Source organism: Acomys russatus, chromosome 31 (genome assembly GCF_903995435.1).
Source record: "Acomys russatus chromosome 31, mAcoRus1.1, whole genome shotgun sequence".
Lineage (NCBI taxonomy): Eukaryota > Metazoa > Chordata > Mammalia > Rodentia > Muridae > Acomys > Acomys russatus.
In genome coordinates this window covers 12,681,315-12,696,785 of record NC_067167.1, presented here as the reverse complement: position 1 = coordinate 12,696,785, position 15,471 = coordinate 12,681,315, and the positions used below count along the sequence as shown (strand labels likewise).

The following is a 15,471-nucleotide window of genomic DNA, read 5'->3' as shown; positions in this document are numbered from 1 at the left end:
TACAAGAGCAGGAGGTGCTTTTAAAGGCTGAAGCATCTCTTTAGCCTCCATTATATCTCATCTTTTTCATTTTGGCTTTACCCTAGTCCAATGTGGAGATAACGTAGACATGAGAGTGAAAAATGCAAGTTCCTAAAACTTTCCTTTGTAGGAAGAAGTCAAGTGTATCCTAGGGGAAAAGTCTCTAAATTTCGACCTGTTGATATATTGCATAAATAGCCAAGGAATTTACAATAGGAAATATCATGAAACTACTATTTTGTGTTTACATGCCCCTGTTCAGCTTTTAAATAAAGCTAATGAAATAAATCAATGTGGGTCCCTTAACAATGGGAGTAGGGGCTGTCTCTGACTCTGTTGCCTGCCTCTGGATCCTTTTCTGCCAGCTGGGCTGCCTTGTCTGGCTTCAGTGGGAGAGGAAGCGCCTAGTCCTGCTGCAGCTTGAGGTGCCAGGGTGGGTTGGTACCAATGGGTACCCTTCTGAGGAGAAGGGATAGGGAACACAGGGTGTGTGTGAGGGGTTGTGAGGGTGGGACTGGGAGGAAAAGAGGGAGGGCTGCAATCAGGATGTGAAGTGAATAAATAAATTAACTAATGGAAAAAATAAATCCAAGATGACCCCGTTGTAAATTGAAGTCTTTATATTTGTTTCTGTTTTTCTTTCTATACATGAAAGAAGTAAAAACGTAATCCAGATGTTCTCACATCCTGCCTAAATTCATTAATACTGGAATTTAAGTGAAAAAAGTATATGGTATATTAAATTACAAAACATCTCCTCAGAAAGCATGTAACTTGAAAACTTTTTTAAGTTCAAGTGAGCTATAATCATAATATTGAGAAAATGTATGCAGAAAGGGCTGTCAGAAACTCTACAGAGGAACCATTTGGATATCTGTGTATTCACTTGCTTTCCACCTGTTTCTCTTAAGCAACGCCTGATACCATATTGCAACCACGAACTTGTGCGTGTGTTTGCCTTTCAGCGTTCTTATTTGAAGACCACTGTCACAGACACATTCTCTCAAATTGAAAAGCTTGAGTGGATCCAGAATGAATCTGATTGAGCACTCCCACTTACAGGCCACTGACGACTTTTCCCTCTCTGAAAACTTATTTGGTAAGTAGTCAAACTGATTTACACGGGAGTGCAACAAATCTAACTGTGTCAGAAGGAAGCCTCATGTTAGCGAGCTCGAGGAAATGATCTCACTTCTTCTTCTAAGGACTCAATAAATGTGAACCCTTCTGCCAGGTTGCACTTTGGATTCATTGAACTCAATGGTCTTTCTCTCCTTTTATAGGAGAGGACTGTCAGTCTCCAGGGCTTTGCCAACTGCCAAGGCCATGAGACTAGATTATTAACTGAGTTAGGTAGAGGCTACTTCCTGATCCAGAATGAATTCTGGTATTATTATAGTGGGTGTTAAGGAATGAAATCATAAGTGCTTATGGCTTAATATGATACCCATTAAAGGCTGAAGTTACCTAGTGCTCAGCACTAGGTCCCTCCCAGCATTCCTCCGCTACTGAGGGGGATCTATGGCACAGTGTCAGGATTAGTCATTTAAACGAGGTTAAGGACAAATTGTACTAAGTGATTTTTAAGTAGATCTGTAACTAGATGACGCCATAAAATGATACATTGCCCCACTTTATACATTTATGAAAAACATCTAAGTATAAAGAGTTCAGCTGAGAACATTAGCAGAGTCCAACTGAGGGCAGGTTTTGGGGCGGGGTAGGAAGCCTTCTGCCACTTTCTGAATGACTGTTTTTTCTTCTCTATAACTCACCTTTCCTGGAGGCTGGATTGTTCCCATCCAGCATTATGTAGACCGTGATAGACAATGGTAATAAAAATGGAAACACTTGAAATCCCACCAAAATCAACATGGTAAGGCACGATCTCTTATTTGGCGTCAGATATCCCCAGGAGATTCTAACCATAGTTGCTCTATTACCTACCAGCCATTGTCTTTTCCTGTGTGGTGGTGTTAATTAGTGCATTTCCAAAGGGGCGGGGGAGGGGGTGAGGGCAGTACTTGCATTGCACACTTATGCGTCTACTTACCCATATACAGTGTCAGAACATTTAGTGGCAGAAATCATCCTTCATTAACCCTTGAATACCGGATCAAGAATAACCCAGCAATAAATAATAGAAAGGAAGCATAGAAGAGGCTTGGGGGGGAGAAAGGAGATGATGATTGGTAATTCTCAGAGAGAGGACACCCAGCAGCAATTATTTGCTAAATGCCATTTTTCCCACATTGTCACCGCATCTTATTTCTTCTAGTAGGCCTCCATCTTGCGGGTCAGTTGTGAGCAACGAAAGGTTGTGCTTCTATTTCTGATCACTTTCCAGCCTGCTCTTCCATAGTGCCTTAGGAAAAAAAAACAACACACAGATATCTGGATTTTTTTTTTCTCTACCAACCAGAACTCACAGAATAATTAGTATTGTTGCTATATATCATAGATAAGCAAAATTCCACTTACGATTTTTTTTTTCAAAGAAAAAACTACCACTTCCTGCCCTAAAATTTTACAATGGCCTTTTGAAATCCCCTAGGCGTAATAATATTTAAACAAATCATGTTGAGATCAAGTTTGCATGTGGGGAGGAAAAATTTAGATTTATTTTATTTTATTTTATTTTATTTTTTGCCTACATTCCAGTCCCAGCTTCACAGCCCAGGTCCCAGCCAGGTTAACCTTATAGAGTAAAAGCTAGCAGGTGCTGCCGGGTTAGGTGCACCTGCAAATGGCAGCGAAGCACGTGCTGCAACTCCTGCTTCTTATGTTGTAGCTTTCATATGTATATATGGTGTATGTACGTATAAATACTATACACATGCATACATAATATGAGATCATATTCTCATTTCCTGGCTTCTGGGAATACGTATCACAAGGTGCATGAGCTGCAATGCACAGCTATTGTTTTTGTCAGGATTCAAATCTCTATCTGTCCCCTCCGCTAGTAAGCTAACCGGAACAATGCTACACTTCTCTTATTTTTTTCCTCCCTCAGTTCTTAGAGCAGCGGCTCTCAACCTGTGGGTCACCGTCCCTTTGAGGGGAGGGGGTCACGTATCAGATACTTACTTTACAGTTCATAACGGTAGCGAGATTACAGTTTTGAAGTAGCAATGGGATAATTTTATAGGTGGGTGAGTTGCGGGGGGGGGGGGGGGGGGGGGGGGGGGGGTCACCACAACAGGAGGAGCTGTGTTAAAGGGTTACAGCATTAGGATGGTTGCGAACCACTGTCCCAGAGCCGTGCCTAAGCATTCTGTCCCAATCTGTTTCTTTTGGGGCCTCAGTCACATCCTACCCAACACGCTTGGGCTACAGGAGAGAACGGAGAAAACAGAGTGCTGCATTCCGCTTCTCTGGTTTCTTGTCCGGAAGACACTGATGGGTACAATGCCCCCTCCCCAAGTTTAGGCCATGGTCCATGAGTGCAAAGACCGCTAGCCATGGATGGGGAGTCTGCCAAACCCTAACCTCCCACTCTTGCATCTGAAGCTATGACAGAGAGACCTAGAAACCTATGGGTTCAACTGACCAGGGAGGTACACTCTTTCAGTGGTTTCCTATCCAAAGCCCAGCAGCCTGTGTTGTTATAAGAACAAGTAAAATTTACGACAAGCATATGACGTAGCTCAAATGTTGAGCACTGGTGATGCCCTGGGCATTGGAATAAAGCAACAAAAACAAAATAACCCTCGCAAAACAAAACGAAAACAAACAAAATAAAAATCAAATCAGCAAGCTGGGCATTTTCATAGCTGGTTTCATTAGCTGAAGGTCCTGAGACACCAATTCCCTTACCCTTCTAGACTGTTCTTATTCTCAAGCCAAATTGTCGTCCGTCCCCTGCGGTACTAGAAAACAGAGCTCAGAGTTGAGGTGGGACAAAGGGCTATGACACTAGCATCAGAAAAAAGAAGAAAGAGCTCAGACAAATGTGGTATAGAGTTGCAGGAACCGCCTCCCTAGGGCCCTTTAACTCACCCTGCCGCCCTGTCAGACCCACATGGAGATCTAGCCCATCATCGGTAAACAGATCCTCGTGGAGGGCGAGGGATGGAAAGACAAGGTGACCTCATAGAGATAAGTCTCCTTTCCCCTGGGAGAGCCTGCAAGCCGGAAACTTGGTCAAAGATTAATTTATGGCTTAAAGGGGGGCATCTCTGATGAAAGAAGGCAAGGTTTTATGTAATTAGTGCACAATAAAAAGCAATGGAGTTAAAGTCCATGGCTTCCTGCCGTTCGGCACAGCACAGGGTAGTACATTAATTAAAACCCATGTTTTATTTTAGTAAATTTTAGGAACTAAAACCGCCGCAGAACTTGAAAGATCAAGTACTTAGACAAAGAGCTGTAACAACGGGGGCTGAACAAACAAAGGCAAGAACAGCCTGGTGTTCCCAGGACCCAAGTTCACAGAGCAGCAGGGCTCAAACCACTTACAGCTCTAGGAGGTTGGGGAAGATGCAGTGAATGCAAGTGGGGAAGGGGGCTATGCGATTGAGAGGAGTGAAATCAGAGGCAAGCAAGCAGTGCTCTCTGACCTTCAGTTTTCTGCTGTGCGAAAGGGAGAATGGACCGTGTGAGAGGATGTTCCATAAACTCTAAAGCATCACAAAACATGCTCACTCTGGAGTGTGACTGCCTGCCACGGGCCACACCGAAAATTGTTGAAATGATGAACACTAGTCCACACATTCAAAGAAGGAAGTGCTCTTCCTCTCAGCATTATCAAGAACGCAGAATTTTAGAGGAGCCAACAAGAGTCTACCATATATGAATATGCTCCCGTGTGTCTTAAGGGAGGAGACTCAGGCCCTGCTTTGCCTTAGCATTACACTGTTGCTGTAGCAATGACTTTGAAATCCATGTTTTCTTTATTATTTTCTATTATTTTATTTAACAGTTTCCCCAGATCTTCACAGCACAGTGAATGCCAGCAGGGAGCAGGAGGTAGACCCCACACACTCCTGTCCTCACATTCCATTGCCTTTGCTTAGTCCTCCTTGCTTTATACGCCACTGAACTATTTATGTCTGCTTTCTCCGGGTAAGCTTTATTTTTAATTAGCACACACGCACCCTGGAACCTGGTTCTTGCCAAAGCTGTGTATTTCAATTAGGAGACTCTTCCAGATGTTACAGAACCACCCAGATGTCTCGAAATGTAATTAAAATTCTTGAGATGAGGATTTACAGGGCATTTCTGACATTTGACTTCAAGTGTTTTTCCATCTCACTGAGCTCAGCTCAAGTGAATGTAGTTCTAACTTGTTGGGTGACCTAAAACGAACCGTCTATAAGAGATGGAAAACTATCCCAGGGCTCAGACAAAATAAGCCTTACTTAGCACACCTGGAGATTTTGCTTTCTCTTTTCTTTTCCAGTGTGAGGGATCAAACCCAGGACCTTACACACTCTGGGCAAGTTCCCAGCCACTGAGCTATCCCCAACCCCACTACTCTTCCTCATCCTTAACTCTTCCATAGCTCTAATGCTTTTTGCTAATTCCTGTGGCTTTAATGCTTCCTATCCCAGGAAATCTCATATCCTATCTTTTATTCATGGACTACAGAAACGGGGCAAGGCAAGATCCCAAGTGAGCCTTTCCTTATTACAGCACGGATCGCTGCTGCATCCGGCTAGGGCATGTATAGTTTGGAAAAGACATGCGGTAAGATGGAGAGTTGTAGACAAGCTGGCCAGCTCCTGGGTGATTCTTCTGAGTTTTAGGATTTAGCTTTCAATCATGTAGAATAAGAAGCAGATTCTTGGGGGTAACAAGCTCAGAAAGAGTAACTCTAAAATCAGATTACAAGCAAATTTGCAGGGGTAAGGAGAATTGAAATAATAGCCATTTTCCCAACACTTTCCATATGTTGGACACCGTATTGACTAAGTAAGTTTTACATTTAACCTTTTTTTTTTTTTTCTTTCAAGACACGGTCTCGTGTAGCTCAGATTGGCCTATGCAGCTAAATATGGCCTTGAGTCTCTAATCTTTATGTCTCCATTTCCTAAATAGTTAAATTACATAACCAGATATTTTGTGGGTTTTTTTTTTCCTTTCTCTTTTGGTTTTTCAAGACAGGGTTTCTCTATGTAGCCTTGGCTGTCCTGGACTCGTTTTGTAGACCAGACTGGCCTCGACCTCACAACAACCCACCAGCCTCTGCCTCCTTGAGTGCTGGGAGTACAGGTGTGTGCCACTGCATCCAGCTTATTTTATATGTTTGTTTGTTTGTTTGTTTGTTTTGTTTTTGGTTATTTGGGTTTTTTTGCTTGTTTGTTTGGTTTGGTTTGGCTTTTTTGAGATGGGGTTTCTCTGTGTAGCCTTGGCTGTCCTGGACTCACTTTGTAGACCAGGCTGGCCTCGAACTCACAGCGATCCACCTGCCTCTGCCTCCCGAGTGCTGGCATTAAAGGCATGTGCCACCACGCCTGGCTTATTTTATGTGTTTTTAAAGCAGACTTCCTGGTTTACTTCTATTTCTGCCATCTCCTGGTCTATGGTCCAGACACATTCCTTCATTCTGTGCACGTGACTGGCCTTATTTCATTAAGTACTCCCCAAAAGCCAGGGGCATTGTAAGTGCTTGAACTGTACTTGCTGTTAACATTAACTCTTAAAGAGACTCCTCTAGGACCTGTGACATTACTATTTCCATTTTATGGAAGGAAAGTAGATATTTAAAGATGTCAAACAACCTAACTCACATTCTTTTAACTAGGAAGTAGGCCACCCAAATATGATTAGGACAAAGAACCAGAGCTGGATGCTTAAGAGAACATGTCTATTCACCTTCTTAGAGGTGAAATTATTTTCAACAAGACTGTATCCCAGGATGCCGGTCACAGCTGTTCTGTAGGAGAGTGCTCAGTCAGACCAGCACTGCCAAGCACTTGCTCTGGGAATTCCCATTTTCTACACCGGCACAGCTGATGCCCAGTGTACCTTGGTTGGCCCGCCATTCGCACTGAACTATACACTCTGTAGCTATGCCATCCAAGAGAACTTCTTGTGACGGTGGGCATATCCTGAATCCACTTTGTCCAACGCAGGAAGGACTGCCCGCCTGCATGTGAAACACCGAAATGTGAGCAGTGTGACTCAGGAGCTGGCTCCGCTTACTTAAGTGCAGGTGGATGTAGCCAGTGGCTACTGCCCCAGATAGCACACCTTTGCAGGAAAGAGAAAAGGAGTAGTTAACGGGGGTGGGGAATGCAGCTTATTCTCTTAGGGAGAAGGGAGAGATTCAATCCATCTTCTGATAAAAGCATTTTATGTGAGTCTTGCTTGGGGAGGAGGGTTTTATGGAGCTACTAATTGCTTCTTTTTTTTTTTTTTCTTTCATTCAACATTTTTACTAGCTTAAGTTGTTATATATAATATGAGTTATATATAATCATGGATTGCATTGTGAACTCTTCATGTACTTATGTACATATAATGAATTTTTATCATTTTCATTGCTTATCACTGTCCCCTTACCCCCTACCCCAACATTCCTGCTGATAACCCAGCGTGGTGATGGTTTGAATTAAAATGGCCTCTACAGGTTATAGGGAGTGACACTATTAGTAGGTGTGGCCTTGTTGGAGTAGGCATGGCTTTATTGGAAGGAATGGCTCACAAGGGGGTAGTCTTTGAGGTCTCAGATGCTCAAGTCTGGCCACTGTGTCACTGTCTCTTCCTGCCGCCTGCGGATACATGGAGCTCTCAGCTCCTTCTCCCGCGCCATGTCTGCCTGAATGCTGCCAGGCTTCCTGCCATGATGATAATGGACTAAACCTCTGAAACTATATGTAGCCCAAATGAAATGTTTTCTTTTATAAGAGTTGTTGTGGTCATGGTGTCCCTTCACAGCAACAAAACCCTAGTTGAGACACCCAGTTAGTCTGTCTTTCCCTTTCATGTGTTTGTGTATTCATTGATGACACAATACGTTTCATTAGAGTTGTTTACGGAGTCCTGGGTAAGAGTTTGTTTGCAGGAGTATGAGTTTCTCGCCGGAAGTCATCTACACCACTGAAGAAAATCTCTCTTCCTATTGCATCAATCATTAAGTGCCTAAAGACGTTGGGGAGGGGGCTGTACTTGCACTCTGTCAGCTACCATTATCTTCCTATATGTCCTGGCGGGGCACAAGGAGCCTCCTCCCCCGTGCTAAGATGAGGCTGGTGCAATCTTGTGCAGGTCTTGTGAGCTCATTCATCTGTTGCTGTGAGATCAAGAGTGCGGTGGCCGTGGAGTCACGTTCCCGAGACCGTGTTCTACCACAGTCATTTCTTCCTCTTGCTCTTATGCATTCTTTCTACCCCGTCCTCTGAGCTTTCCTAAGTCCTACAGGGAGTGATGTAGACGCAGGTATGCCTTAATCTGCTTCCTTCCCTCTAATCTATACACTGAGTCACTTAACCCTCCTGAGTTGCTTTTCATCCTCTGTAGGATAGGGTTGAAGACAGCGGGCCTCATAGACAAAACCCTGCCACATATGGCACAAGTGGCGGCCCACTGAGATAATACATAAATACACTTTGTACACTTGCAAAGGCTGTAGGGACATCAGCAATTATGACATGCATCACCTTTGTCTCTTGAATTTGCTTTCATGTTGATTATCTCATTTTATCTTCACAGCAGGCCTGTGAAGGGCGTAGGCAGGGATATTATCTATATTTTTACCATCTGTCAATACAAACAAATGGGATCCACAGCATCCCAGACACTTACCTAAAGTTGTGTAGCCTGCATAGTCGCGTTATGCCTGAATCAACTTGGAGCCTACAGAGTCCCTTGCTAAAGCTTTCTCAGCGACAACAGTAACAAAACAAAACAGCAAAGCCTTGAAGTTTATATTCAGAAATTATGTACAGGGTTTTTAAAAAGGGAACTGTTTCTATTCAATAAGGAAACCGAAAATGCAATATCAGGGCAATGACAAAAGCCACCAATGTGCTTATGGCATTTTAAAAAATATTATTTTATTTAAATCAGATATGACTATGAGTTGTGTTATTATCACTTCCTCCCTTTAAAAATTAGGAAATTGGGGCTGGAGAGATGGCTCAGCATTTAAGAAAGCCTTTTGCTCTTGCAGGGAACTCAGCATAAGTTCCCAGCACCTACATGACAGTGCACAATCTTCTATAACTCCAGTTCCAAGGAATCCAACGAACACATGGTGGCCTCTGCAGGCACCAGGTACACACATATGTCACACATACATACATGCTGGCAGAACACCCATATATGTAACATAAAAAAAATTTTTTTTTTTTTTTTGCTTTTTGAGACAGGATTTCTATGTGTAAACTTAGCTGTCCTGGAACTCACTCTGTAGACCAGGCTGGCCTTGAACTCACAGAGATTTGCCTGCCTCTGCCTCCCCCCCCCCCCCCCCCCCCCCGAGTGCTGGGATTAAAGGCGTGCAACACCACCACCCTGGCTGAATCTTTTCCTTTTTTTTTTTAAATGAGGAAATAAAAGCAGAAAATGGCTCAGGAATGCAAAAATGCGTTCATGGTCTACAGAGCTTATAAATGTCAAGAAAGACCAGATTTATTAGATTTTTTTTTAAAGCTACTGTGTCTGAACATCACAAACTGCATGACTGGAACAACAAAATATATTAGCTTAGAGTTCTGACAGCCAGAAGTCTAAAATCAGGGTGTCAGTTGGGTTGTCTCCTCTGGAGACTACCAGGAAGGAGTCTGTTGTAGGTCTTCCTGTTTGGCTTATTAATGTCACCTTTTGTCTCTTCGCTTCATTGTCCATCCACAGGGGTTTGTCTCTGTCTCTGTCTCTGTCTCTGTCTCTGTCTCTCTCTAGTAAGGACTTGAGCAATAGTGAATTAACTGCTATTTCTGATTGTCTCTCTATATAAATGTAACCCACATAGACCTTATATCTAAATAAGGTCACACTGTAAGGTCCTTGGGCCTAGGATTTCAACATATGAACTGGAGTGTGGGCGGGGCATCATTCTTCACCTATTATTAGACACAAATCCATCTGGCCTGGTCCACAGACTTCAAGGGCTAACCGTGAGGCACTATTCATAAATGCTTCTGATATTCTAAACACATACTGGCTATAAACATAAAGATCCATAGTGTGACATTCGACCTCCAGGACCCATGGAGGCAGTGGACAGAAATTTGTCCTCTAAAAGTTCTTAAGCTGGGAAAGGGTTCCCCAAAATGTTTATCTAAGACACCAGTTTCCAGCTTACTATGCAATTTGGCATGGAGGACTTGTCTCATAAACATTTACAAATATTCCGCTCGGTGATGGAGTTAATCAGTAAACCGCACCAACCTCTGGCCCCTGTCACTTCTTACCTAGTCTCCTCCTCAGTTGCTGTGAGGAAGCTAAGAATGGTGATGCAGTTTCAGAACTTGGAAAATCCAATTCAGATTAGTCTTCACCACAGCCACCGGCTACCAGGGTTTGGGCCGGACGTGATGAGTATGAAGCCTGCTAAAGGTAGGACCCTGTTCACCAGCTGTCCTTACGCAGACTTTCCTACCGCACCGAGGAAATTCGGGGGCCTTGTCTTAGTGATTAAGGCCACGGGTCTCTGTCAGAGGGAGGCCCAGGCAACCTCAGAAGACCGAGCATGGGGAGTTGTGGTGGGTTGATGTTTGTAGTTCTAAGCATACGAGGGTCTTGTTGGCGCTATAGGCCAACCTGGTGTTAGCATTTCAAGTCCGTCAAATGTTAACTTTAACATCTGTGGACACTTGAAGAAAGTTAAAGTGTGCTAATGTAAGGCCTTGTGTCTTTTGAAATGCTGAGCCTCCATCTCACTGAATTCTAACACCTGCTCAGTGCCTTGGGACCAGCGTTAAAAACTAAAGCAGAATAGAGAAAACATCAATGCGCCTGCCCAGAGGTAAAGATAAGTTTGTTTTGTGGAATTTTTATTTGGTAACGTATGTCTAAGTATGTGCAAGGGTCATGAGGAAAAAGATGCATTGCAGAACTATTGCATGTGGTAAAAAGTAATAACCAGAAAAAGAAAGCTTTTTAAAAAAAATTTAATGAACTAGTTTTGCAGCATATTTCTTCCAGTGTTTTCTGGCAAATAAGATGAATGAAACTGAGATTTAGGCTTAGGATAGTTATTTTCTCTGAATTAAATATGCTTTCTTATGAAAAGACAGCCTAATGTAAATATTATCTTAATATTTCTCTCAAAACATAAACTCATCTTTCGAAACTGCCACCAAAAATTAAATGCTAATCATTTCCCCCATAATTACAACGACATGCAAACTTTTGAACTTTTGATCATAGACTTGGCAGCATCCTATTTTGCCTAAGAGTGGCGTTTCAAAGTGGCTGACACTGTATTTAGAAACAGAAATGACTTACGGGGCTTGGAAAGCAAATCTTTGACCCTCTTTCTATTCAAAGCACATTTATTTAACATTTATTATGTGCCAGGCACTGTGCCCGGTGCCAGAAAGAATAGAACAGGAAATGCAGTCTAATATCTCTCTCGGGGAGGTCACAGAATAACCGCAAGAGAACCAAAACAGAATGTCCTGAATGTTTGCTCTGCGTGGGGAATGCAATTTACATTCCTGGTGCTGGGGCTGCCTTATTGCAGCCTCTGACGTGGGAGCACATCACACCAGCTCAGCGGAGGCAGAGGCAGAAGCTAAAACAAGTTCAGTGTCGTCACACACTTAGTGTCCAGATCCGTCTCCTCACCTGTGCGCTTCCAACTCCCACCTCAGGGTTAGCATGGAAAACAAGGCTGTGGACAAATACGGATGATTATGCACATTTCTGATAAGTGCTATATGGGAAGTGTGTACAGAGGTTAGGAGAGATGTATTCTACCTGAGAGAAGTCGGGCAGGCCTCATGGAAGGAGGTCATCAGCTGACAGAGCCAGGGAGAAACACCTACACCTAGGGCCTGGTGGCCGGAACTGCAGATGACTTCACAAATGACGCCGTGTCGGTTGGCTAAGTAAGCCACGGCTTAGAAAATAAGGAATACATTAAAGTGAGTTTCCACTCTATTCAGTCCCACAAACATGCATTGAACATTTGCTGTGCTTAGCATTGGGTCAGAGGTCAAACAAACAAACAAAGAAACAAACCAAAGCAAACAAATAAACATTGGGATCATTTGCACCAGACACCGACTCTAACTGAGGTCGTGGGACAATATCGCCACTAACATGTGAACCTAGTCTCTGTTCACAAACTCCCAAAAGCCTTACTGATGAATATGCCAATCCCTGGCCACACTTGATTATTTAATTAAAAATTTTCATTACTGAGAATTAAATAAATTTAGGACTCCTCCTCCCCTTAGGATTACACACTGCATCTCAAATGGTCAGCAGCCTTGAGTGGTTAATGGCTGTCATATTGTAAGTACTGAACTTTTCATCTCAGAAAGTTCCTGTGGGTGAGAGTCTGTGGAAAGCCAGAGGTCCCTGTCCAGAAGCTGGCTTTCTGGGACTTCTCAGACTACGCTGGAGCTTATTCATATGTGCCTATTTAAGACCTTTTCCCTAAACTCTCATGGAGTTTCTTCTCCAAAGGCTCCAAATCCCGATACTCTGAGTTACAAGTTGATCCACTTCAACCCTCCTCTACATCGGCGGTCACATCAATCAATGCTTAATGATTTAGTTGCCTGTGTCCTGCCCTTGACATCACTATTTCTCCAACAGAGAAACAGAAGGCTGGGCATTTTCTACCTGTCTTGTTCATGGTTGTGTCCTTGAAGCCTATGACAATGTGTGCAAATAGCAAGTGTCCAGTATATATGATGAAATAAGTGTCCTGGTGCTTGTGTCAGCAGAGCAGGCTGTGTGTATAAACGATTACCAGTTACTTACCACTAAAGTCAAAATTTTTTTTTCTGGGATCCTCAGAATCAATCCTTTCTCTCAGCACTGCACTTTAAGCTAAGGGTTACCTAACAAGGTAGCAAGGTCAGAGCAGGGGTTTATGGTCCAGAGAAATTGTAATACGTAAAATGCATGGAATTAAAATCTCCTAGTCAGTTTATGTAGTAGAAGTTGCTCTGGTCCAGCCATTTAAGATGTCACCTATGCGGGAGAGATGGCTCAGTGGTTAAGAGCACTGGCTGCTCTTCCAGGGGTCCTGAGTTTAATTCCCAGCAACCACATGGTGGCTCACAACCATCTATAATGTGATCTGATACCCTCCTCTGGCATGCAGGTGTACATGCAGATAGAGCACTCATGTACATTAAATAAATAGATAAAATATTTTTTATAAAGAAAAGAAATAAAGTCTCCCTTAAAAAAAAAGTTAAAAAAAAAAAAAAAATGTCACCTGTGCTGACTCTTCATTTTCACACTGTTGGTATATTCACCACTCTGCTCTGTGGCTAGGCAGCGGACTCTGAAATGCTAGAAGCGGATATGCTTTAAGAAGCATTAACTTGTATCATTGTATATTATTCTATTTTGCTGTGTTTTGGTTTTTTAGCATAACGTTTATAACCTTGGAAAAACTTTATACGTGTGTGTATTTGTGTGTGTGTGTGTGTGTGTGTGCGTGCGTGTGCACGAATGCATGCGGAGGCCGGAGGTCAAACTCAGGTGTTGTTCTTTAGGTATTGTCACTTGTTTGGTTGTTCGGGGTTTTCTTGTGACAGGGGCTCTCACTGGCCTGGTGCTTGTCAAGTAGGCTGCCTGGCCAGTGAGCTTCAGGCTCCATTTTGACTCTGGGTTCTTAGGTGGACTTACTCCAGAGCAAAGTCAAGAAGATCCCAGGAGCTCATCTGGCCTTCTGATACGGTTTTGAGGGATGTAGGTCCTCATGCATGTGTGACAGGCACGTGACTGCGTGGGCCATCTTCCAGGCCTCACTTTGTGTTCCAACTTAGATGGTCCCAGGAGGTAGATATGATCTTTATAGCGTTAACTGACCTGAGTTGGGACTCTTGTTTATTTTCCACCCAGATTCTGTGGCTAGTTGGTTCGTTGACTTTGGCTTCACTAAACTGTGGTGATGGGAAACAGTGCTCGGGGTGGAGGGGGAATTGAGAGAGCGTGTTAGAGGATGCAATCTGGGCAAGAGTGAAACTATTAGTATAACTTTTCTGTTCTTTTATATTTTATTTGCTTCAGAAATTTTAGCCATATTTGATTAAAGACATGCATTGGGATTTTGCTTACATTTTATCTACAAAATGTTCATACTTCATTCTTCTATTTTGTACTCACAAAACAAAAGTGGCTTTACCAAAATCTTGTTTGTCAGATGCACTGATCCTTCCCCCACCCCTTGTGCCCTCCCCCCAGCCTGATACAGACAAGTTGGGCATGGGAGGGAGGAAACTGATATCTGCACGGATACTGTATATTGTGTCCTCAGTCACAGCCATTTCCCAGGGTCAGTGTAGAACGTGTCCTCAATATTTAATATAAGAATATTCGGCTTTGCCATTGTAGAAAAGTTTTGAATTCTAATATTCAGAGAGACGTCTCCTGCTTGTGAGATTATAGATAGAAAAGACTAGAAGATCGTATATCCCTTTCTTTACAGACGAGCAATGAGAGGCCCAGGCAGGGCAGTAAGTAATGGTTTGTGGGCACCATTTAATTAAATGCAGAACCCGGGCTATGAAGATCTAGTCAGAGAGAAAACTATGGGAGTGATGGTGATGACAGTGACAGTGAGCTCTAGGGGAGAGTGGGTATGCCCAGAGGGCCCATGCTCAGGAAGCACATGGGACAAGTCCCGAGAGATCCAAGAAAACAGAAAAGCTGGTGCGAGGCAAGAATGGTTGGAAGAGCCGGGCGTGGTGGTGCACGCCTTTAATCCCAGCACTCGGGAGGCAGAGGCAGGCAGATCGCTGAGAGTTTGAGGCCAGCCTGGTCTACAAATTGAGTCCAGGGCAGTCAAGGCTACACAGAGAGACCCTGTCGAGAGAGAGAGAGAGAGAGAGAGAGAGAGAGAGAGAGAGAGAGAGAGAGAGAGAGAGAGAGGATTGCTCGCGCTGAACCTCGCAGGCCTGTTTGTGGTTTTTTTGTGCAGAGCGGAAGTTCCAAACTCAAGTACAGAGAGCAGAGGAGGAGACAGTCCTGCCCTCCCCCCTTTTGGTTTTGGAAATACTTCACATTTGACGTCTTCCAGAGAATGGGCTTTGAGGGCAAACTCCAAAGTATCAGCTTCTTAGCGGGGTAGGAGCAAGAAGCAGCTTCAGCAACCGCACTCGGACCCACAGTGGAGACAGCACTGACCTGTTTGAAGTATGAACAGAGGGCCCAGGGGACGCCTGGGGACGCAGGATGGGTGATGGTACCTCATCCTACTGTTTCAAGGAATACTGAGGATGCTGGATGCTTAATCTTAGGAAGAGATTCATAAAGATTTCTGCTACTGGTAATAATGGTCGTAACAGCAGCGATTTGAGCACCTCGAAGGAC

General features: G+C 43.5%; 1 protein-coding gene across 4 annotated transcripts in view; it reads left to right on the top strand.

Annotated features, from left to right (window-relative positions):
- The first annotated feature begins 984 nt into the window (after window positions 1-984).
- Nr1h4 (nuclear receptor subfamily 1 group H member 4) overlaps window positions 985-15,471 on the top strand; it is a 56,102-nt gene continuing 41,615 nt past the window's right edge. For 2 of the 4 annotated variants that reach the window (XM_051139830.1, XM_051139829.1), the window contains exon 1: window positions 10,369-10,527. In XM_051139830.1, the coding sequence (XP_050995787.1) occupies window positions 10,419-10,527 (109 nt within the window). In that variant the 5' untranslated portion in view covers window positions 10,369-10,418. Of the gene's footprint in view, window positions 1,121-10,368; window positions 10,528-15,471 lie in introns of those variants that run through there. The other 2 variants (XM_051139832.1, XM_051139833.1) reach the window with 2 other exon arrangements.